The 23,230-nt window shown below is 42.6% G+C and overlaps 1 protein-coding gene across 5 annotated transcripts in view; it reads left to right on the forward strand.

Moving 5' to 3' along the window:
- Positions 1 to 5,600: 5,600 nt before the first annotated feature.
- LOC115162916 (myeloid leukemia factor 1) overlaps positions 5,601 to 23,230 on the forward strand; it is a 28,905-nt gene continuing 11,275 nt past the window's right edge. The window contains exons 1-3 of one of the 5 annotated variants that reach the window (XM_029714432.1): positions 5,601 to 5,650; positions 14,295 to 14,303; positions 14,423 to 14,585. In XM_029714432.1, the coding sequence (XP_029570292.1) occupies positions 14,460 to 14,585 (126 nt within the window). In that variant the 5' untranslated portion in view covers positions 5,601 to 5,650; positions 14,295 to 14,303; positions 14,423 to 14,459. Of the gene's footprint in view, positions 5,651 to 5,919; positions 6,508 to 14,294; positions 14,304 to 14,422; positions 14,586 to 23,230 lie in introns of those variants that run through there. The other 4 variants (XM_029714428.1, XM_029714430.1, XM_029714429.1 and 1 more) reach the window with 4 other exon arrangements.

Consider the following 23,230-nt stretch of genomic DNA (forward strand, 5'->3'; position numbering starts at 1 on the left):
CACCAAGTACAAAGTCATGTTTGCAGAGGGGTCAAATACTTATTTCCCTCATTAAAATACAAATCATTTTATAACATTTTTTACATGCATTTTTCTGGATTTTTGTTGTTGTTTTTCTGTCTCTCACTGTTCAAATGAACCTACTATTAAAATTATAGACTGATCATTTCTTTGTAAGTGGGCAAACGTACAAAATCAGCAGGGGATCAAATACTTTTTTCCCCCACTGTACATGTACATACTACCTCAATAAGCCTGACTAACCGATGTCTGTATATAGCCTTGCTACTGTTATTTTCAAATGTATTTTTACTGTTGTTTTATTTCTTTACTTACCTACACACACACAGACACCTTTTTTTCGCACTATTGGTTAGATCCTGTCATGCCCTGACCTGAGAGAGCCTTTTTATGTCTCTATTTAGGTTTGGTCAGGGTGTGATTTGGGTGGGCATTCTATGTCCTTTTTTCTATGTTTTTGTATTTCTTTGTTTTGGCCTGGTATGGCTCTCAATCAGGGACAGCTGTACATCGTTGTCGCTGATTGGGAGTCATACTTAGGCAGCCTGTTTTCCTTTGGGGTTTTGTGGGTAGTTGTTTTTTTGTCGTGTGTGTGTGTGTGTGTGTGTGTGTGTGTGTGTGTGTGTGTGTGTGTGTGTGTGTGTGTGTGTGTGTGTGTGTGTGTGTGTGTGTGTGTGTGTGTGTGTGTGTGTGTGTGTGTGTGTGTGTGTGTGTGTGTGTGTGTGTTCACCTGGCAGAACTGTTGGCTTTCATTTTCTTGTTTGTTTTAAAGTGTTTCATTAAATATAATTATGACCACTTACCACGCTGCATCTTGGTCCCCTCTTCCAGACGATCATTACAGATCCTGTAAGTAAGCATTTCACGCATTTCATACCTGTTGTATTCGGCACACATGACAAATAAACTTTGATTTGATTGAGATTGCGTCATCTGTGAATCTGTTGGCACGGTATGCGAATTGGAGTGGGTCTAGGGTTTCCGGCATGATGGTGTTGATATGAGCCATGACCAGCCTTTCAAAGCACTTCATGGCTACAGACGTGAGTGCTACAAGGCGGTAATCGTTTAGGCAGGTTACCTTCGCTTTCTTGGGCACAGGGACTATGGTGGTCTGTTTGAAACGTAGGTATTACAGACTCGGTCAGGAAGAGGTTGAAAATGTCAGTAAAGACACTTGCCAGTTGGTCCGCACATGCTTTGAGTACACGTCCTGGTAATCCGTCTGGCCCAGCGGCTTTGTGAATGTTGACCTGTTTAAAGGTCTTGCTCACATCGGCTATGGAGAGCGTGATCACACAGTCTTAGTCCTGTATTGACGCTTTGCCTGTTTGATGGTTCATCTAAGGGCATAGCGGGATTTCTTATAAGCATCCGGATTAGAGTCCCGCTCCTTGAAAGCGGCAGCTCTAGCCTTTAGCTCGGTGTGGATGTTGCTTGTAATCCATGGCTTCTGGTTGGGAAATGTATGTACTGTGGGAACAATGTCGCCGATACACTTGTTGATGAAGCTGGTGACTGAGGTGGTATACTCCTCAATTCCATTGGATGAATCCCGGAACATATTCCAGTCTGTGCTAGCAAAACAGTCCTGTAGCATCTGCATCATCTGACCACTTCTGTATTGAGCGAGTCACTGGTACTTCCTGCTTTAGTTTTTGCTTGTAAGCAGGAATCAGGAGGATAGAATTATGGTCCGATTTGCCAAATGGAGGGCGAGGGAGAGCTTTGTATGTGTCTCTGTGTGTGGGGTAAAGCTGGTCAAGAGTTTTCCCCTCTGGTTGCACATGTGACATGCTGGTAGAAATTAAGTTAAATGGATATAAATGTGCCTGCAATAAAGTCCCTGGCCACTAGGATCGCCGCTTCTGGATGAGCGTTTTCTTGTTTGCTTATGGCCTTATACAGCGCGTTGAGTGCAGTCTTAGTGCCAGCATCGGTTTGCTGTGGTAAATGGATGGCTACGAATAATATAGATAGTGTGGTCTATATAGTATTCTACCTCAGGAGAGCTATACCTCGAGACTTCTTTAATATTAGACATTGCGCACCAGCAGTTATTGACAAATAGGCACATACCCCCGCCCCTCGTCTTACCAGATGTAGCTGCTCTGTCCTTCCAATGCACCGAGAAGCCAGAGAGCTCTATATGATCCGTGTCGTCGTTCAGCCACGTCTCCGTGAAACATAAGATATTACTGTTTTTAAGGTCCCGTTGGTAGGATAGCCTTAATTGTAGATCGTCCAGTTTGTTTTCCAATGATTGCACGTTGGCCAATAATACGGAGGGAAGGGGTGGTTTACCTTCTCGTCGGTGAATTCTTACAAGGCACCCTACCCTTCTCCCCTTGTCTGATGATGGGGATTTGGGCCTTGTCTTGACAAAGCAGTCAACCATGCAGGGTTTATACACTATTGGTTACGACATTCTATTTAATACCGACTGGATCTATTTGAAACATTCTAACGTTGGGCATTCTGATGTAATACATTTCATTGTAAACATAAACATTGAGCGCGGGGAGAACAGAGGATTCACATTTATTGCATTTTTGCCACCAGCCAATGTGATCACATCACACCAGAGAAGCTCTCACCATTCAAACTTCCACACAAGTAAATTGTGAACACTGTAGCCTATTTTATATCCAGCAAGCAAGAGCAAGGTAGAGCCTTCCCTATATATTGTAGCGGTTTCAGGGGTTAAGTGGTGGGTGGACGGTATGTGCCTGCGAGGTTTCTATGTTTTCTGGCTGCCAGGACCACGGACAGCAATGAGAAGTAGTCCCCAGAGGCAGGACCATGGACAGCTCAGGGGAAACCTAGACCGCAGCAGAACAGCCACACCTGTCTCCAGTTGTAATCAGAGCCAAACTGCAGACAGGTGAAACCAATCAGGGCCTTTACTTAACCGCACCCTGGGTTTTCTTTTTTTGTATTTTCTTTGACCCCGGCAGGTGAAGGAGTAGGAGTTTTCTGGGGAGACCGAGTGTACGGTGGAGGATGTGGTTTACCGGAATAAAGGAACTGATGATTTCAACAAGGATTGAACCAAAGACCAAGATTGAACCAAAGACCAAGATTGAACCAAAGACCAAGATTGAACCAAAGACCAAGATTGAACCAAAGACCAAGATTGAACCAAAGACCAAGATTGAACCAAAGACCAAGATTGAACCAAAGACCAAGATTGAACCAAAGACCAAGATTGAACCAAAGACCAAGATTGAACCAAAGACCAAGATTGAACCAAAGACCAAGATTGAACCAAAGACCAAGATTGAACCAAAGACCAAGATTGGAGGACCTTCCACGGGTGATGAAGTGTTTACTCTTTGTTTTGAGTTTTGTGAAACCCGAAACCTGATAACAATAAACCGGTTTAACCCTTCACTTGGACTGTTGGTTTGTATGTGTAAATCCTGCCTTACAAAGATCGTGGCGCCGAAACCGCCAGAATATGTATTCATTTATTTTTCTTGCTCAAATTAAGTTTGCAAACTATTTTGCTACTTCTGGGACACACATTGGGCTAGGCTACTGGTTCAAGAGCAATACGTGGAATACAGAGGACGGAAGAGAGCAAGGCCAGCAGAGATGCATCAAGCATGAATTGCACAAGAAGATAACAGTGAAGACAGATTGTGTAAATTAGAAGTTAATTCATAGGCTGGGCTATTAATCCACCATTCCTATGCTAGCCTATATATTAGGCATAGCCACAGGAAGTAGGGGTGCTGAGGGTTGTGTAGCACCCCTTGATAGATCTAAATAAAAACAATAGTACAAATTAAAAAAATTGGAATTATTTTTTTTTTCTCACAAGTGACCTTTACTAGTATTAATGGTCAAAATATAGAGGTTTGTAGCAGGGCAACAAAAAAAGGTAGTTGTATAATTAAGAACAGTATCGTGCAGGATTCAATAGTTGGAATCTTTAGAGTAATTGCCCTGTGCCTTTCTCTGTGATTGTCATTCTAATAGAATCCAGAAAGAACAAAACCAGTCCTCAAACATCTACAACAAAAGGTACAAAGTTATGGGCAAAGACACAAAACATCCACATCAAATTAAATATTTTTCTTGAACAAATAACATGGGAAAACAGACACTTTTTGTGCAATATGAATGTACCATCCTTACAAGCTACTTAATGTAAATGTACATTACTGTATTGTACATAGGCTGGTCATCTAGGTTTGTACCTGTAGACTTTCCATCACTATGAAGAAAAACAATGCACAATGCAGTAACTGGGTACATTGAGACATCAAGTGGTTTGTGATGATGTGGCTCAGTTGGTAGAGCATGGCACTTGTTGGATTGATTCCCACAGGGGACCAGCACAAAAAGTATAAAAACGTATGCACTCACTAGTGTAAATTGCTCTGGATAAGAGCCTCTACTAAAATGGAAAAGGAATGAATAAACCATTTCAGTTTTCAAATAGAAATAAGTTGCATTTGCGAAGTATTTCAAGAAACTGGATAACATATATCAAGCAAATATTCCACAAGTATTATCAGAATAACTATTTTGTACATTATTATCAGAATCAAGTTACACATGCTGGTAAACACTCAAATACATTTAGTTAAAAAAAATTACAATAGTGCACTGAGCCTTTACTAGTAGCAGCTGACTGACAAAGAAGTCTTTAGCGCAGTCCCAAAAAATCGAGGCCCCCTGACAAAAGTTGTCTTATGCTTGTTTTGTGCCAATAAATTGAAGTTGAACATCGCTAAATGCGTCTGTTTAATTAAATGTGCAATAAAAAAAAGTACATGCCTAGGCCTATTTAATGAAATCCTGGTCTCAGGCACTGCATTGTAGTGCTAGCTGTGCCACTAGAGATTCTGGGTTCGATTCCATCTAGCAGCCGGCCGCGACCGGGAGACCAATGGGGCGGTGCACAATTGGCCCAGCGTCCTCCGGGTTAGGGGAGGGATGTCCTTGTTTCATTGTGTACTAGCGACTCCTGTTTCGGGACGGTTGCAGTGCACGCTGACATGGTCGCCAGGTGTACGGAAAGGTGTTTCCTCCGACACATTGGTGCTGCTGGCTTCCGGGTTAATTGGGCCTTGTGTCAAGAAGCTGGTTGGGTTGTGTATTGGAGGACGCACGGCTCTCGACCTTCGCCTCTCCCAAGATGAGACAAGACTGTAACTACCAATTGGATAGCATGACATTGGGGAGAAAAATAGGTAATAAAATTAAGAGAGGAGGGACAAATAACATGACTGAAATGAGCATAAAAAATGCTAAAATGTAAGCAAGTCATGATGATCAGCATATGTGCGAGGAATGAGACAGGTTTCTTTCCTCTCATTAATGAGATGCAACTTATGGACTGTAGCTCGATTGAATCTTATAGGCTAATATTTATTTCTCTCTCATTATAGAGTCCTAGCCACTTGGAACAACACATGATACTGCCTTCTCACAAGATAATTACCGTGTCGTTACCGCAGCAGGTCGTAACGGTATTGTTGGTTGTTTCCACTTCACTATGGCACACCCAAACAACGGAAGTGATGGATTCGACTTCCGCTTTACCTCCCTACTGCATGGAAAACTTGCCAGAGTAAATTATTTGAAAGAGACACTTTATAGAGTATAAAAGTCAAGTGTAAGTGTATACGTGTAATTGTATATGTATTTCATTCAAGTTCGCTAACGTTAGCTAGACTTACTAGTAGGCTAGTTCTGTTGCAATAATAATGTTGTGTCGGAGCCATCCACCCAGCCGATTACTATAATGATAAACTATAGGCTACATAACTCTAACACGTTGGTGAGCATCCACACTAGAGGAACGTTTATCCTTCTATAGTCCTGTCAATCAACAGATTACGCATCCTACTGCACGTTGCCTATTAATAAGATGGTAGCATAAGATCATTCATGAGGTCGCTAACGCACAGATACTGGTTCAGACCGTTCAGTGCTTTCAGGGTGTGTTCATTGTCATAGTGACAACTGCAAATACAACTATGTACAGTACATGTAGACCCAATGAAAAGTAATATAGTACATCGTATTTAAATTGATCAATTCAACAACAAACGCCATTTAGCCTACACATCTTTTACAGCATTGCCTCGTTGCTTAAGTGGCACACGCTTGTAAAATATGGCAAAACATGGTATATCTTTCTCTGGAGCGAGCTGCGTTGTCATGACAGCAACTGACAACATAGCGTTCTTCTGATAGATCCTGAGCGAGCTGTGAATAGCCAGCCAATCAGATGGCTTGACGGAGGTCATGTGGCTCCTGGTTCATAAAGCCCAACGTTCTGAAGTGTAGCAAGGTTCCATAGTAACTTCGTTGACACAGTGGGAGCTTGGCTGTCGTACACTGGCTAGTAGAAGCCGCTTCATAGCGCGAAACAGAAAATAGATATTTCACACTTCACTTTTCCTCTCCAACACCCGTGGAAATGTTTAACAGTCTTCTCAGGGAATTTGACGAGGACCCTTTCTTCTCGTAAGTAGTATCAATATTGTATTCTGCCACTCATTAATTCGACAGTATGAAGATTTATTTCTCGAAAAAATTATGTTTATTTTAAATTCCAGTCAACACCACTTTGAACGACACGTTGTTTCAGATAATGGACAATAACGACTGTATGCTACCCACCCCTTGTCTACAATGACAGTCTGTAGGCTATTGTTAATAATGTTGTATTTTAAGAGCCACATTCACAATTAATAGTTTGCAGATATTATTATGGGGCAGTTGTGTGCCCAATTTCAATGCTTTGTTATCAGCATAGCCTATTCCCTTATATTATATCAGCTGTTCCAGATTTAAAAACAGCTTCTATCTCCAGGCCATCAGACTGTTGAACAGCCATCACTTGCTGGCTACCTGCACGGTACTCTGCCCTCCACCTTGAGACTTTTTCCCCATGTATATATAGTCACCTCATATTCTGTTAATATACTGTTGTTTACTCCCTATGTATGTATATACTGTATTCTAGAAATAGCTCATCCTAATATACCTAGCTACTACTGAACATACAATTTTCCTTTCAAATTATATACTGTCAGTGTCTATATTTAAATTCTGGATTTTGACGCTGTTCACTCTAATATGTCTACCCCTGGATTGTTAATTGGACTCATTCTGTCATTTCTTAATTTGTTGTTTACATTTTTTAGTATTTGTGTATTTGTGTTGAATTTGCTAGACATTCTACTGCACTGTTGGAGCTAGTAACATAAGCATTTCGCTGCACCTGTTTAAACACCTGCAGAACTGATATGAGATATTACTACATTTAAATGACAACTAATGCACACTGAAATCCATGTTTGATGTGTGTTAATAGCTACTGGTTGACATGTAGGCTACAGTAATAACATGGTACTTACTACTCAAGGAATAGAGTTACTGGTGTCAGCAAAATATTGGTTAATGTTTTTTATTAGTGAATATATGCTTTGAGTAAGTGTAGCCATTCCCCAGGAAAACTTTGAGAATGTAATATCTATTAATCACCTGGCTTAGACCCTTGTCATACACTATATGGCTAAAAGTATGTGGACACCTGCTCATCGAACATCTTATTCCAAAATCATGGTCATTAATATGGAGTTGGTCCCACCTTTGCTGCTATAACAGCCTCCACTCTTCTTGGAAGGCTTTCCACTAAATGTTGGTACATTGCTGCAGGGACTTGCTTCCATTCAGCCACAAGAACATTAGTGAGGTCAATGTTGGGTGATTAGGCCTGGCTCGTAGTCTGCGTTCCAATTCATCCCAAAGTTGTTCGATAGGGTTGAGGTCAGGGCTCTCTGCAGGCCAGTCAAGTTCTTCCACACCGACAAACCATTTCTGTATGGACCTCGCTTTGTGCATGGGGGCATTGTCATGCAGAAACAGGAAAGGACCTTCCCCAAACTGTTGCCACAAAGTTGGATGCACATAATTGTCTAGAATGTCATTGTACGCAGTAGCATTAAGATTTCCCTTCACTGGAACTAAGGGGCCTAGCCCGAACCATGAAAAACAGCTCTAAACCATTATTCCTATTCCACCAAATTTTACAGTTGGCACTACGTATTGGGGCAGGTAGTGTTCTCCTGGCATCCGCTAAATCCCTATTCGTTTGTGGTGACGAGTGATTCATCACTCCAGAGAACGCGTTTCCAGATGGTGAAGAGTGATTCATCACTCCAGAGAACGCATTTCCACTGCTCCAGAGTCCAAAGGTGGCGAGCTTTCCACCACTCCAGCCGACGCTTGATATGGGCATGGTGATCTTAGGCTTATGTGCAGCTCCTTGGCTATGGAAACGCATTTCATGAAGCTCCCGACAAACAGTTCTTGTGCCGACGTTGCTTCCAGAGGCAATTTGGAACTCAGTAGTGAGTTTTGCAACCGAGGACAGACTATTTTTACGCCCTACGCGCTTCAGCACTCAGCGGTCCCATTCTGTTAGCTTGTGTGACCTACCACTTTTTTTTAAATGTATTTTATTTCATCATTATTTAACCAGGTAGGCCAGTTGAGAACAAGTTCTCATTTACAACTGTGACCTGACCAAGATAAAGCAAAGCAGTGTGACAAAACAACAACACAGAGTTACACATGGGATAAACATACGTACAGTCAATAACACAATAGAAAAGGTGTACAAATGTAGTACGATTAGGGAGGTAAGGCAATAAATAGGCCATAGAGGCAAAATAATTACAATTTAGCATTAACACTGGAGTGATAGATGTGCAGATGATGATGTGCAAGTAGAGATACTGGGGTGCAAAAGAGCAAAACAATAAATAATAATATGGGGATGAGGTAGTTGGGTGTGCTATTTACAGATGGGCTGTGTACAGGTACAGTGATCGGTAAGCTGCTCTGACAGCTGATGCTTAAAGTTAGAGCGAGAGACATTAGTTTCCAGCTTCAGTGATTTTTGCAGTTCGTTCCAGTCATTGGTAGCAGAGAACTGGAAGGAAAGGCGGCCAAACGAGGAGTTTGCTTAGGGGATGACCAGTGAAATATACCTGCTGGATCGCGTGCTACGGGTAGGTGTTGCTATGGTGACCAGTGAGCTGAGATAAGGCTGGGTTTTACCTAGCAAAGATTTATAGATGACCTGGAGCCAGTGGGTTTGGCGACAAATATGAAGCGAGGGCCAGCCAATGAGAGCATACAGGTCACAGTGGTGAGTAGTATATGGGGCTTTGGTGACAAAACGGACGGCACTGTGATAGACTGCATCTAATTTGCTGAGTAGAGTGTTGGAGGATATTTTGGCAGCATGAATGAAGGAGGCTTTGTTGCGAAATAGGAAGCTGATTCTAGATTTAATTTTGGATTGGAGATGCTTAATGTGAGTCTGGAAGGAGAGTTTACAGTCTATCCAGACACCTCGGTATTTGTAGTTGTCCACATATTCTAAGTCAGAACCTTTCCAGAGTAGTGATGCTAGTCGGGTGGGTGGGTGCGGGCAACAATCGGTTGAAGAGCATGCATTTAGCTTTACTAGCATTTAAAAGCAGTTGGAGGCCACGGAAGAAGTGTTGTATGGCATTGAAGCTCATTTGAAGGTTTGTTAACAAAGTGTCCAAAGAAGGGCCAGATGTATACAGAAAGGTGTCGTCTGTGTAGAGGTGGTTTAGAGAATCACCAGCAGCAAGAGTGACATCATTGATATATATACAGAGAAAAGAGTCGGCCCGATAATTTAACCCTGTGGCACCCCCATAGAGACTGCCAGAGGTCCGGACAATAGGCGATTTGACACACTGAACTCTATCTGAGAAGTAGTTGGTGAACCAGGCGAGGCAGTCGTTTGAGAAACCAAGGCTGTTTTGTCTGCCGATAAGAATGCGGTGATTGACAGAGTCGAAAGCCATGGCCAGGTCGATGAAGATGGCTATACAGTACTGTCTTTTATCGATGGCGGTTATGATATCGTTTAGGACCTTGAGCGTGGCTGAGGTGCACCCATAACCAGCTCGGAAACTAGATTGCATAGTGGAGAAAGTACGGTAGGATTCGAAATGGTTGGTGATCTGTTTGTTAACTTGGCTTTCAAAGATTTTAGAAAGGCAGGGCAGGATGGATATAGGTCTATAATAGTTTGGGTATAGAGTGTCTCCCCCTTTGAAGAGAGGGATGACCGCGGCAGGTTTCCAATCTTTGGAGATCTCAGACGATACGAAAGAGATGTTGAACAAGCTAGTAATAGAGGTTGCAACAATTTCAGGTGGATAATTTTAGAAAGAGAGGGTCCAGATTGTCTAGCCCAGCTGATTTGTAGGGATCCAGATTTTGCAGCTCTTTCAGAACATCAGCTGTCTGGATTTGGGTGAAGGAGAAGCGGGGCAAGTTTCTGCGGGGGATGCAGAACTTTTGGCTGGGGTAGGGGTAGCCAGGTGGAAAGCATGGCCAGCCTTAGAAAAATGCTTTTTGAAATGATCGATTATCGTAGATTTATTGGTGGTGACCGTGTTTCCTAGCCTCAGTGCAGTGGGCTGCTGGGAGGAGGTGCTCTTATTCTCCATGGACTTTACAGTGTCCCAAAACGTTTTGGAATTAGTGCTACAGGTTGCAAATTTCTGTTTGAAAAAGCTAGCCGTAGCTTTCATAACTGACTGTGTATATTGGTTCCTGACTTCCCGGAAAAGTTGTATATCGCGGGGGCTATTCGATGCTAATGCAGTACGCCACAGGATGTTTTTGTGCTGGTCAAGGGCAGTCAAGTCTGGAGTGAACGAAGGGGTATATCTGTTGTTAGTTCTACATTTTTTGAATGGGGCATGCTTATTTAGGATGGTGAGGAAAGCACTTTTAAAGAGCTACCACGCATCCTCTACTGACAGGATGAGGTCAATATCCTTCCAGGATACCCGGGCCAGGTTAATTAGAAAGACCTGTTTGCTGACTTGTTTAAGGGAGAGTTTGACAGTGGACCCATTACGGACGCAGGCAATGAGGCAGTGATCGCTGAAATCCTGGTTGTATTTAGAGTAGAAGTTGGTCAGGATGATATCTATGAGGGTGCCCATGGTTACGGATTTAGGGTTGTACCTGGTAGGTTCCTTGATAATTTGTGTGAGATTGAGGGCATCTAGCTTAGATTGTAGGATGGCCGGGGTGTTAAACATATCCCAGTTTAGGTCACCTAACAGTACGAACTCTGAAGATAGATGATGGGCAATCAATTCACATATGGTGTTCAGGGCACAGCTGGGGGCTGAGGGGGGTCTATATCAAGCGGCAACGGTGAGAAACTTATTTCTGGAAAGGTGGATTTTTAAAAGTAGAACTAACTTGTCGGAAAATGTTGTAGTTGGGGATGGAAATTTCAGAATTTTTGGTGGCCTTCCTAAGCCAGGATTCAGACACGGCTAGGACATCAGGGTTGGCGGAGTGTGCTAAAGCAGTGAATTAAACAAACTTAGGGAGGAGGCTTCTGATGTTAACGTGCATGAAACCAATGCTTTTACGGTTACAGAAGTCAACAAATGAGATCGCCTTGGGAATGGGTGTGATGCTGGGGGCTACAGGGCCTGGGTTGACCTCTACACCACCAGAGGAGGAGTAGGATAAGGGTACAGCTAAAGGCTATAAGAACTGGTTGTCTAGTGCGTTGGGGACAGAGAATAAAAGGAGCAGATTTCTTGGTGTGGTAGAATAGATTCAGGGTATAATGTCCAGACAAGGGTATGGTAGGATGAGAGTACAGTGGAGGTAAACCTAGGCATTGAGTGACGATGAGAGCGATTGCGTCTCTGGAGGCACCAGTTAAGCCAGGTGAGGTCTCCGCATGTTTGGAGGGTGCGACAAAAGAGCTATCCAAGGCATTTAGGTCGGGGCTGGGGGCTCTACAGTGAAATAAAACAATAATAACTAACCTAAACAGCAGTAGACACGGTATATTGACATTAGGGAGAGGTATGTGTAGCAGATTGATCATAGGGTCCAATGAGCAGCAATGGGTGAGTCAGGGAGCTGTTCGGTAGTTGCCACTACGCTAGGCAAGCTGGAGCTAGCGGGCTGTGGCCAGCAGATTGGTCTCTGGCGACGTCGCAACGGAAAAGTCTGTTGAAACCACCTAGGACGATTACGTCGGCAGACCAGTCGTGATGGATTGGCGGAGCTCTGTGTCGGCAATAAAGGGTCCAGGCCAATTGGCAAAAGAGGTATTGTAGCCCAGGAATTAGCTGGTAGACCTCTTCGGCTAACCGGGAGATGGGTCTAGCTCAAGGCTAACTGGTGCTTGCTTCGGAACAGAGGCGCTAGCCAGGAGTAGCCACTCGGATAACAGCTAGCTAGTTACGATGATTTGGTGTAATGGTCCAGAGCTTGCGGTAGGAATCCGGAGATGTGGTAGAGAAAAAGCAGTCCGATATGCTCTGGGTTGATATCGAGCTGTGCAGACTGGCAGGTATTGACCGAGCTGAAGCTGGCTGATGTCCGAGTTAATGGTGAAGACTGCTAGCAGTGGCTAACTGACTACTAGCTAGTAGCTAGTTAGCTGGCTAGCTCCTGATGGGGGTTCCGGTTCTAAAGTATAAAAATAGCAGATCCGTACCACACTGGGTGAGGCGGATTGCAGGAGAGTATATTCAGTCCGCGGCTGAGCCGTTGTTGCTCCTAGACAATAACAGCACTTACAGTTGACCGGGGCAGCTCTAGCAGAGCAGAAATGTGATGAACTGACTTGTTGGAAAGGTGGCATCCTATGACGGTGCCACGTTGAAAGCCACTAAGCTCTTCAGTACGGGCCATTCTACTGCCAATGTTTGTCTATGGAGATTGCATGGATGTGTGGTTGATTTTATACACCTGTCAGGAACGGGTGTTAGCTGAATCCACTAGTATGAAGGGGTCTCCACATACTTTTGTGCATATCTTATGCCTGGTCTAAAATCAGATAAACGTTACTGTACGACCCCCATCGCCCCATCTTCACAAACCGGCCCTTCCCTCGCAATGCCCGGTTGGGTGTTCTTGTTATGACTATTTAGGAACAAATCTATATATACAGTACCAGTCAAAAGTTTGGACACACCTACTCATTCAAGGGTTTTTCTTTATTTCTACTATTTTCTACATTGTAGAATACTAGTGAAGACATCAAAACTATGAAATAACACAAATGGAATCATGTAGTAACCAAAAAAGTGTTAAACAAATCTTTTATATATATTTGAGATTCTTCAAAGTAGCCACCCTTTGCCCTGATGACAGCTTTGCATACTCTTGGCATTCTCTCAACCAGCCTGGAATGCATTTCAATTAACAGGTGTTAATTTGTGGAATTTCTTTCCTTCTTAATGCGTTTGAGCCAATCAGTTGTGTTTTGACAAGATAGGGGTGGATATACAGAAGATAGCCCTATTTGGTAAAAGACCAAGTCCATATTATGGCAAGAACAGCTCAAATAAGCAAAGAGAAATGACAGTCCATCATTACTTTGAGACATGAAGGTCAGTCAATACGGAAAATGTCAAGAACTTTCTTCAAGTGCAGTCGCAAAACCATCAAGCGCTATGATGAAACTGTCTCTCATGAGGACCGCCACAGGAAAGGAAGACCCAGTGTTACCTCTGCTGCAGAGGATAAGTTCATTAGAGTCACTAGACTCAGATTGCAGCCCAAATAAATGTTTCACAAGGTTCAAGTAGCAGACACATCTCAACATCAACTGTTCAGAGGAGGCTGCGTTCATCAAGGCAAAGGGTGGCAACTTTGAAGAATCTCAAATATAAAATATATTTAGATTTGTGTAACACTTTTTTGGTTACTACATGATTCCATATGTGTTATTTCATAGTTTTGTTGTCTTCATTATTGTTCTACAATGTAGAAATAAAGAAAAACCATTGAATGAGTAGGTGTGTCCAAACTTTTGACTGGTACTGTATATTCCAGTCAAAATATATATTTATTTATTTTAGATTTTAAAACATACATTGCACACCGAAGTGAAGCCGCTCCAAACACCCCATACCCTCCTGTTGTCCCCGGAGCTCCACCCATCCACCCTACATCTAGCTATGACTATTATTACTATTTGCACACAGAAAAAAAATGCCTAGCACTGATTTGATTGTATGACAGACAGTAAATTATGAAATGGTGAATGCCTGGTGTTAACAAGTTCCCTTCTTTCTTTCTTTCCTTCCTTCCTTCCTTCCTTCCTTCCTTCCTTCCTTCCTTCCTTCCTTCCTTCCTTCCTTCCTTCCTTCCTTCCTTCCTTCCTTCCTTCCTCTCCCTCCACTTTCCCTTTTTCCAATCTACAGCTCATCAAGGTATGACCATTTTGTTTTTCACTCATCAGCACAGTCATCAATTCTGCAAAGAATTCAGAGGCTCTGGGAACATTGAGGCTGATTCAATCTCCTCTTCCTCCTCTTCCTCTTCTCCACAGGGATCCATTCCAGGCACACAACACACATGTACAACAGATGATGCGGAGTTTATCAGAGCCCTTCGGTCGGGACTTCATGCCCAGTCTGACAGGCGGGTGTGACAGGGGCCGCGTAGCCAGGGGCCAACCCAACACTAGCATGGCGCTACAGGAGGACCACAGGGTGAGAACCGATGCTCTGACTGTGACTCACTGACTGGGGTAGGGTGACTAGGGCTAATGTGTTGTTATGGTGACCCAGGTTTGGTCCCACACAATAATATTTCATTTGTAAAGCGCATTTCCCACACTCAGTTAGCATGACTCGAGTAGCCTTGGAGTATTGATATCGGCTAAACACATACAGATACTAACCAGGATATGTCAGGTCAGGAGAGGGTTGTTGGTTTGAATCTCAAACAGGTGACTGCCTCAGTGCCTCTAGTTCATACCCTATCCTTAAGATGGTCTTCTCACTTGGAGAGCATTTCCCTGGATTTTTTTCTCCTTAGACTGCTAACAGACATGTTTGTTCTATCATGTCAACCCAAACATTTGTCTGCACAAACAGATCTGGGACCAGGTTATGGTCTCTTGGCTTGAGAAACAGAAACTGGCAACCATACCTCCCAGTGCATTGTAGATTTTCCCAATGCATTCGTACTCTCTTGGTGAATGTAACAATGTACACTGAGAGTCGGGAAGCAAGTTCAGGGAGTGAATACTTTTAATAAATAATCGAACATAAACAAAACAAGAAACACAAACAGCGCACCGACATGAAACAGAAACAATAACGCCTGGGGAAGAAACCAAAGGGAGTGACATGAATAAAAGCAGGTAATCAAGGAGGTGATGGAGTCCAGGTGAGTGTCAATAAGCGCTGGTGCGCGTGACGATGGTGACAGGTGTGCGTAATAATCAGCAGTCTGGTGACCTAGAGGCCAGAGAGGGAGTATACGTGACAGTGAAGGTGTGGAATCATATCCCTGTCCCAGGAACGCATACTGTCCTCTTCATCTGTGTCAGTGAGTGAAAGAACCTAAACACCTGCACCACAACTCGTCCCCCTCCACCTTTCCCTGCCATTTCAGCGGCCAGCATTCAAACAAACAAGAACGCTGGCCAGCCGAAAGAGAAAAAAAGGAAAGGGCTTAGGTTTACTGTGATGGAAAATGGCCATGGACGTGTAACCGGATCCCCCCTGCTGCCGGGTCAGTCCAGCGATGCTGTACTGCTTATTGAACCTCTGCTGCTGCTCTGCTGGGGCACTGCAGAGTGTGGTGGGTTGTAGAAGAACAACCCCCTCACCTTTCTGGACAGCTATCTTTGGCCTGAGGAGGGTATATTTAGAGCATTGTTCCACTGACCAACTGCTTTCTCACTCAAACACACCAATGCCCCGAGCTGTTGAAAAGACAAGTCAACTTGAAAATAAGGGAGAGCCGCACACTCTAGGAGCTCAGATGCAAAAATGTAATATCCAACGTTTCGACAGCCAAGCTGATACCCTGATGAAGACAGCTTGGCTGTCGAAACGTTGGATATTACATTTTTGCATCTGAGCTCCTAGAGTGTGCGGCTCTCCCTTATTTTCAAGTTTTCTACTCCGCTAGCCAGCACCTCGCCTTAATAGGTGTGCGTTTCTTTTTCTTCTAGATTGAAAAGACAAGTCAAAACAGACATGTTTGGTTTCATAGCTGTTTGGCCCGTGGTCAAATGTAGCAAATCTGAAAGGACAAACTGTTCACGTTTCTCATGACATTGGTTATGAGTTTATCACAATATAGTTATGTTTTCACGTATGCTTGAATCCTGACTTGATATCCTCGTACATAATGTTTTCGTGCAATTCATCCATTACCATTAATGCATGATTGCCAAGTTAAGTGTGCACAAAGTTAGGATTCAGTGTCTTGTGTGTAGTTAATCATCTCTGTAATTATGAACAGTCCTGTTCTACTCCTGAATGACAGTTTCATGACAGTTAAACACTAGTCTATTTGCTCAGCTTTGCAATGCAGTTAGATACATTTTCTATCAGAAGGCAAATAGGCAATGTAGGCTAATGGGAAGGCCCCCCAAAACATGTTTTATACCCCTACCCTAGGTAGAACATAACACAACCATGTTTTTAAAAATCCCTAATGTCTCCCATTTATGAAATGGATAGTTGTGTAAAAATATTTTTCTGCAAAGGTGGTTAGAAATGTTGATACACCCCCTAAACTCAAAAAGCACAGAAAAATGCCTGGCTGGAGGGGGGTGGGCCACAGGCTCATGTAACCCAATATTGCAGGCTCTGATATTGCAAAAATGTGGAATACAAGTAATCAGTTGTCTGCCCTACGTACACAAACAAACAGCATTAGGATATCATAATGCATCTTGGAAATATAGACCTGTAAACACAGAGATACAATAGGCAGAAATGTAAACTATAAATACTTATGATGAATGTAAGCTTTACTTTTTGCTAGCTGATTCAATTATAATTTTCCATGTCAAATGTCTCTCATTCAGTTCTGTATCATCCTGCCGGACACAAATACATACATTTACACATATTTTTTGATGTTATTGCTAGTGTAATCTGCTCTAAGGAAAGCAAGTGGGCTCCGACATCGGAATTAGTTTGGATTCTTTCATAATTGTGTACAACACTCATGCACTATGCATTGTGGCAGATAGCGTTCTCCTGGCATCTGCCAAACACAGATTCGTCTGTCGGATTGACAGATGGTCAAGAGTGATTCTACACACCAGACTGCTCCAGAGTCCAATGGCAGTGAGCTTTACATCATTCCAGCCTAAGCTTGGCATTGCACATGGTGATCTTAGGCTTGTTTGCAGGTGCTCGGCCATGGAAACCTATTTCATGAAGCTACCGACGAACAGGAGAACGCTACCTGCCCCAATGGATAGTGCCAACTGTAAAGTTTGGTGGGGGAGGAATATTGGTCTGGGGCTGTTTTTCATGGTTTGGGCTTGGCCCCTTAGTTCCAGTGAATGGACATCATAATGCAACAGCATACAATGACATTCTAGACAATTCTGTTCTTCCAACTTAGTGACAACAGTTTGGGGAAGGCCCTTTCCTGTTTCAGCATGACAATGCCCCTATGCACAAAGCCAGGTTCATACAGAAATGGTTTGAGGAGATTGGTGTGGAAGAACTTCACTGGCCTGCACAGAGCCCTGACCTCAACCCCATTGAACACCTTTGGGATGAATTGGAACGCCGACTACGAGCTAGGCCTAAGTGCCCGAGCTCACTAATGCTGTTGTGGCTGAATGGAAGCAAGTCCCCGCAGCAATGTTCCAACATCTAGTGGAAAGCCTGTCCAGAAAAATGGCTGTTATAGCAGCAAAGGGGGGACCAACTCCATATTAATGTCCATGATTTTGGAATGAGATGTTCGCCGAGCAGGTGTCCACATACTTTTGGTCATGTAGTGTATTGATGACATTGCACGCCAGCTCTTTTCAGGTGGCATTTTGGCTGTTGAATGGCCTACTGACATGTGGCAGTCCAATTCCATGGTGTCTCTGTCTGTAGTAACTGCCAGAGGGGGGACTGATGGTGTAGGGAAGCTATCGTGGACAGTTCTGGGAGATTCAGGATGGCATTGACATTGAAGAGGTGCAAATCCTATCATATGTGAAAGCCCAGTAAGTTGATGGCATTTTTTGTCAGTGAGTGTCAGGTTGTGTTGGTTCAATGTGGTGAACACCTGCCTTATGAGCTTGTCATCATATGTGGTTACATCCTCCCCATACCCCATAATGTCACCATGTCAACATGTATGGAAACTCCAGGGCAGACTGGGCATTTCAGGATGGCATTGACATTGGAGAGCTGCAATTCCTATGAAATGCAAAGGCCCACTAAGTCGATGGCATTTCTTGTCAATGAGTGTCAGGTTGTTGGAGCTAACGTAATTGCCAAGCCCCCCCCTACCCCATATTACAACCTATGTGTTCTGATAATTGCGTTGTTTGCACAAAATCGGATAGCAGTAAAGTCCACAAAGCATATTGCATGTACATTAACAGAAAGTTATATGACCTAAAGCATGGTCAAGCAAGTTAATGTTTCCGACATTTTCGGACTACCAAACAACTACTGATTTGGAAGTCGCAAAGAAAACAGGAGCTGCCTCCACTATTCCAGCACCATTTCAACTTAAACATTTTCAAATCACCTCTGCTTAGTTTAATACAGTGACAACTAAAAGATACCAAAAACAATTTAGTCCAACTTAAGCTAATTATGATGTGGTTGTGCATGGTTCTGATTTCTGTGTGCATGCGTGTGTGTGTGTGTGTGTGCGTGTGTGTGCGCACATTCGTGCAAGTAGAAAAACATGTTGACTCACCCTGTTTGTAGAGTAACGCCAATGCCATCCTCCTCTCTTTCATGTTGACGAAACGGCCTATCACTCTGTTATACAGTACACTTTTATTTTTTGTTATCATAGGCTAACTGGCTAAAATGCTTGCTCACTAGCCTAACTTCCATTCATGGTCAACGTTAGCTAGTTAAAATTAGCCTACATCTAGCTACAACTTCCATCCTCTCAGGCCAGGGGCACAACAATGTATGAATTAATGGGTGGATCAGAATCTCTGTTATAATCATTGGCCAGTATGGAGAATTAAGTAAAACCAAGTCCAAATCCCTATCCATCCATGGCTAATTTAGGAAAGGGACCATTTTAGCTAGCTAGCTAGCCTCCAGAGGACAACAACACAACGAGATGCAACAATTCAAGTTTTTCTGTTAATGACGTATGCTCTCAATGGGATTTGATAGTAGTGATGCCAAATCCAAGCTGGCTTCCCTTGACTCTTTTTTTTTGGTGCGCCAGGACCATTCACAGTTGAGCTCGCTCAGTTTAGCTCACCGCTGATTGGCACATTTTTTATACTTTTTTTTTAATCAAGGGAGGCCAAATGTTCTCTGGCTTCCTTTGCCTACAATGCTACAGGCAGCAAACAATGTCATACTTGTTTGGACCAGACAGCATCAGATAGATGGCCTACACGTAGAGAGACAGAGGGGTGCTGTTTTGGTCGCTCGGATGCTTTCACCTGTGAGATACATTCAGCCTTTTGCGAATTGAAGGAAAATGATGAAACACAGAGAGACGAAAGATAGATTATTTAATATTTTTTTATATTTTGTTGGTCAATTTTTGGGGGAAGCCTGGCTTCCCTTGGTATCCATGAATACACGCCACTGCTGGATTGTACAATATTTCACCATTATTATGTTCAAAATTCTTCAAGCTGTGTTAAATTGGTTGTTGATCATTGGTAGATAACCATTTTCAAGTCATGCCATAGATTTTCAAGCAGATTTAAGTCAAAACTGTAACTCGGCCACTCAGGAACATTCACTGTCTTCTTGGTAAGCAACTCCAGTGTAGATTTGGCCTTGTGTTTTAGGTTATTGTCCTGCTGAAAGGTGAATTCATCTCCCAGTGTCTGGTGGAAAGCAGACTGAACCAGATGTTCCTCTAGGATTTTCCTTGTGCTTAGCTCCATTCCATTTATTTTTTATCCTGAAAAACTCCCCAGTCCTTAACGATTACAAGCATACTCATAACATGATGCAGCCACCACCATGCTTGAAAATATGGAGAGTGGTGCTCAGTAATGTGTTGTATTGGATTTGCCCCAAACTTTGTATTCAGAACAAAAGGTGAATTGCTTTGCCACATTTTTTGCAGTATTACTTTAGTGCCTTGTTGCAAACAGAATGCATGTTTTGGAAAAACAGTTTTCTCCTTTCACAGCCATTCAACCATGTAACTGTTTTAAAGTCATTGGCCTCATGGTAAAATCCCTGAGCGGTTTCCTTCCTCTCTGGCAACTGAGTTAGGAAGGACGAATGTGTCTTTGTAGTGACTGGGTGTCTTGATACACCATCCAAAGTGTAATTAATAACTTTGCCATGCTCAAAGGGATATTCAATGTCTGCTTTTTACATTTTTACCCATCTACCAATCGGTGCACTTCTTTGCGTGGCATTGGAAAACCTTCCTGGTCTTTGAGGTGGTCATTGAAAAATCATGTTAAACACTATTGAACACAGGGTCCATGCAACTTATTATGTGACTTGTTACGAAAATTCACATTTACATTTAAGTCATTTAGCAGACGCTCTTATCCAGAGCGACTTACAAATTGGTGCATTCACCTTATGATATCCAGTGGAACAACCACTTTACAATAGTGCATCTAAATATTTTGTTATTATGTAACTTGTTACGAGGTGTATTCATTGGGCCGATTCTATTGCAAAACGTTTCTCAAACGGAAAGCAACGGGGAGGGACCTACATAAATTTGTCTAATAGAAACTCCTGTTTTAGTTGCAAAACGGATCAATCAAACAATTGTATTTATAAAGCCCTTTTTACATCAGCAGTTGTCACAAAGTGCTTCTACAGAAAACGAACCTAAACCCCCAGAGAGCAAGCAACGCAGATGTAGAAGCACATGGTGGCTAGGAAAAACTCCCTAGAAAGGCTGGAATCTAGGAAGAAACCTAGAGAGGAACGAGTCTCTGAGGGGTGGCCAGTCCTCTTCTAGCTGTGACGGGTGAAGATTATAAGAGTACATGATCATTAAGGCCAGATCGTTCTTCAAGATGTTAAAACATTCATAGATGACCAGCCGGGTCAAATAATAATCACAGTGGTTATAGAGAGTGCAACAGGTCAGCACCTCAGGAGGTGCAACTGTTTGGACTAATGATTACACACCCCAGATCAGCTAGATGGAGGCAAGAGTGTGTAAGGTGGTATTGAATGTGTCACGGTCTGTCACCTTGATTTACTTACATTTGTATCTCGACCTGTGCACCTACTTTATAAACTTTCATTTTTAGGCTAGGTTGTAGCAACCTCATGATGGGTGTAGGGCAAATTCGAGTATCATGTAGTAGGCTACTAGTCTAAACCTATCGATGTTACATTGAGTTGGGTGAAGGGAATATGAATGACAGTCATCCATTATGCTGTAATAGAAATAAGGCCATGCTCGTAAAGAAAAAAATGTTCTCCCTAATCTTAAACGGCACTAGGGTTGCAAAGCTACCCATAGTTTACCAAAGTTACCGGAATCTTCAGTAATTTTGGTCTATGGCAATCTATCATAACTTTCGTAATTTAGACTTGAATAACTTTAATACTATATATGAATATATTTTTTAAATGTTTTATATCTGTGCCATATTGTCTGTGAGTTTCTAGTAGATAGACAATATGGTTCAAGAGAAAATAGCCTAATTAATGAAAAAAGCATCTAATCAACAATGGCATTATTTCAATTAACTCTGCAACTCTTCCAATATTGCCTTTTTCCACAACTGCATCCACCATTTTAATGCAAACACATTGACAACAAAATTAATGCATGCTGACGTAGTAAAATAAACTGTGTAAAACAAATACAAAGGATGTTTTGCTGAAACCCTCATGAAACACTAATGGAATTCACTAAGTTGATGGTTCATATTAAGGATAATGTTAACAGCTTTGTGATTCCATTTTTTATTTGAAAATCATCTTATTTAATTATTTTCTATGTTTTACATGTGATAAGACCAGAGAGAGGGCCAGAGATAATTAGACACCTGTAAAAATCTGAAGTACCCAAAACGGCCACTAGATGTCTTGTGATATATTACATAAAATCCTTGAAAGATTCCAAAATTCTGGTAGTTTACTGGTAGACTTAGAAAGTTTCCAGTAATATAACCTCCCTTTGCAACCTTAAACGGCACCGACCGCCACTGCTCAAAATCTCAAGCCCTTTTTGAGGATTGGCCACTAGTCTAATGGTCATATTCATTAGGACATGAAACTGTTTTAAAACATTTTGCAACAGATTCCAAAAATGAGTCCAAGTTGTCTCTCCCTTTTTCAGTCCCTTTTCTTCCATTTTGTGCCTAATGAACATGACCCAGATCGGTCTAATGGGCCTTTGCTCCAATTTCCCCCTGAAGACACCTTCTCTCTCCCAGTATGAAGGTCTCATTATGACCAGGCAGCTGCCTTGCTCTAGAAGATCTGAGGTGCTAAACTTAGTCCCCGTGTCCCTAGCTAATCCTGCACCCCTCCCCGTGTGCCCAGTATATTTATCCCTGGTAATTACTTTCAAAGGATGCCAGCCTCAGCTCTGTCTCGCTGCTCGCGATCCTGTTCCTTAATATTATTTCTCTCCTCTGTCTCTCTCTCTCCTCACAGTGGCAAGCACGCTAAGTGGCCTCTCATTGAGTGTGCTTCCCCAATGGCACGATGTTCCCTAAAGTAGTACACTACATAGGTCATAAGCACTAGATTAGGATATTGTGCTATTTGGGACGTAGACACTGTTTTAGAGAGCTTTAAAGAGCGGTACTGTAGCTAGTCGAAGCTGTCATTAGTAAGATAGTGTGTGTGTGTGTGGTGCACTGTGCACAGTGGTGGCTAGTTCTGTAGCAGTGGGCTGTTGTAGGGATCTTTGAAAAGCTACTGGAAGATGCAGGGCCGGATCACGAAATCATAGGACCCGGGGCATTGCTTTTTTAAAAATGTTCTTCTATTGATTCTACAGACGGATTAGTCTTCTCTTTTCAGCAGTAGGCATTTGCTTTCTAAACTGTACGTATTGTATTTTAAAATCTGCAAAAGGCAAAGAGACAGCCGCAACCAACCATAGAAATATAATCCATAAATGGCAATTCCCATTCAAATACGACTGGCATCCATTGCTAGTGTACCGATGAGTTTAATAGTCAAATTGCCAGGGTAAGAGGTTACAAAACCTTTTTATGGAT

Source organism: Salmo trutta, chromosome 26 (genome assembly GCF_901001165.1).
Source record: "Salmo trutta chromosome 26, fSalTru1.1, whole genome shotgun sequence".
Lineage (NCBI taxonomy): Eukaryota > Metazoa > Chordata > Actinopteri > Salmoniformes > Salmonidae > Salmo > Salmo trutta.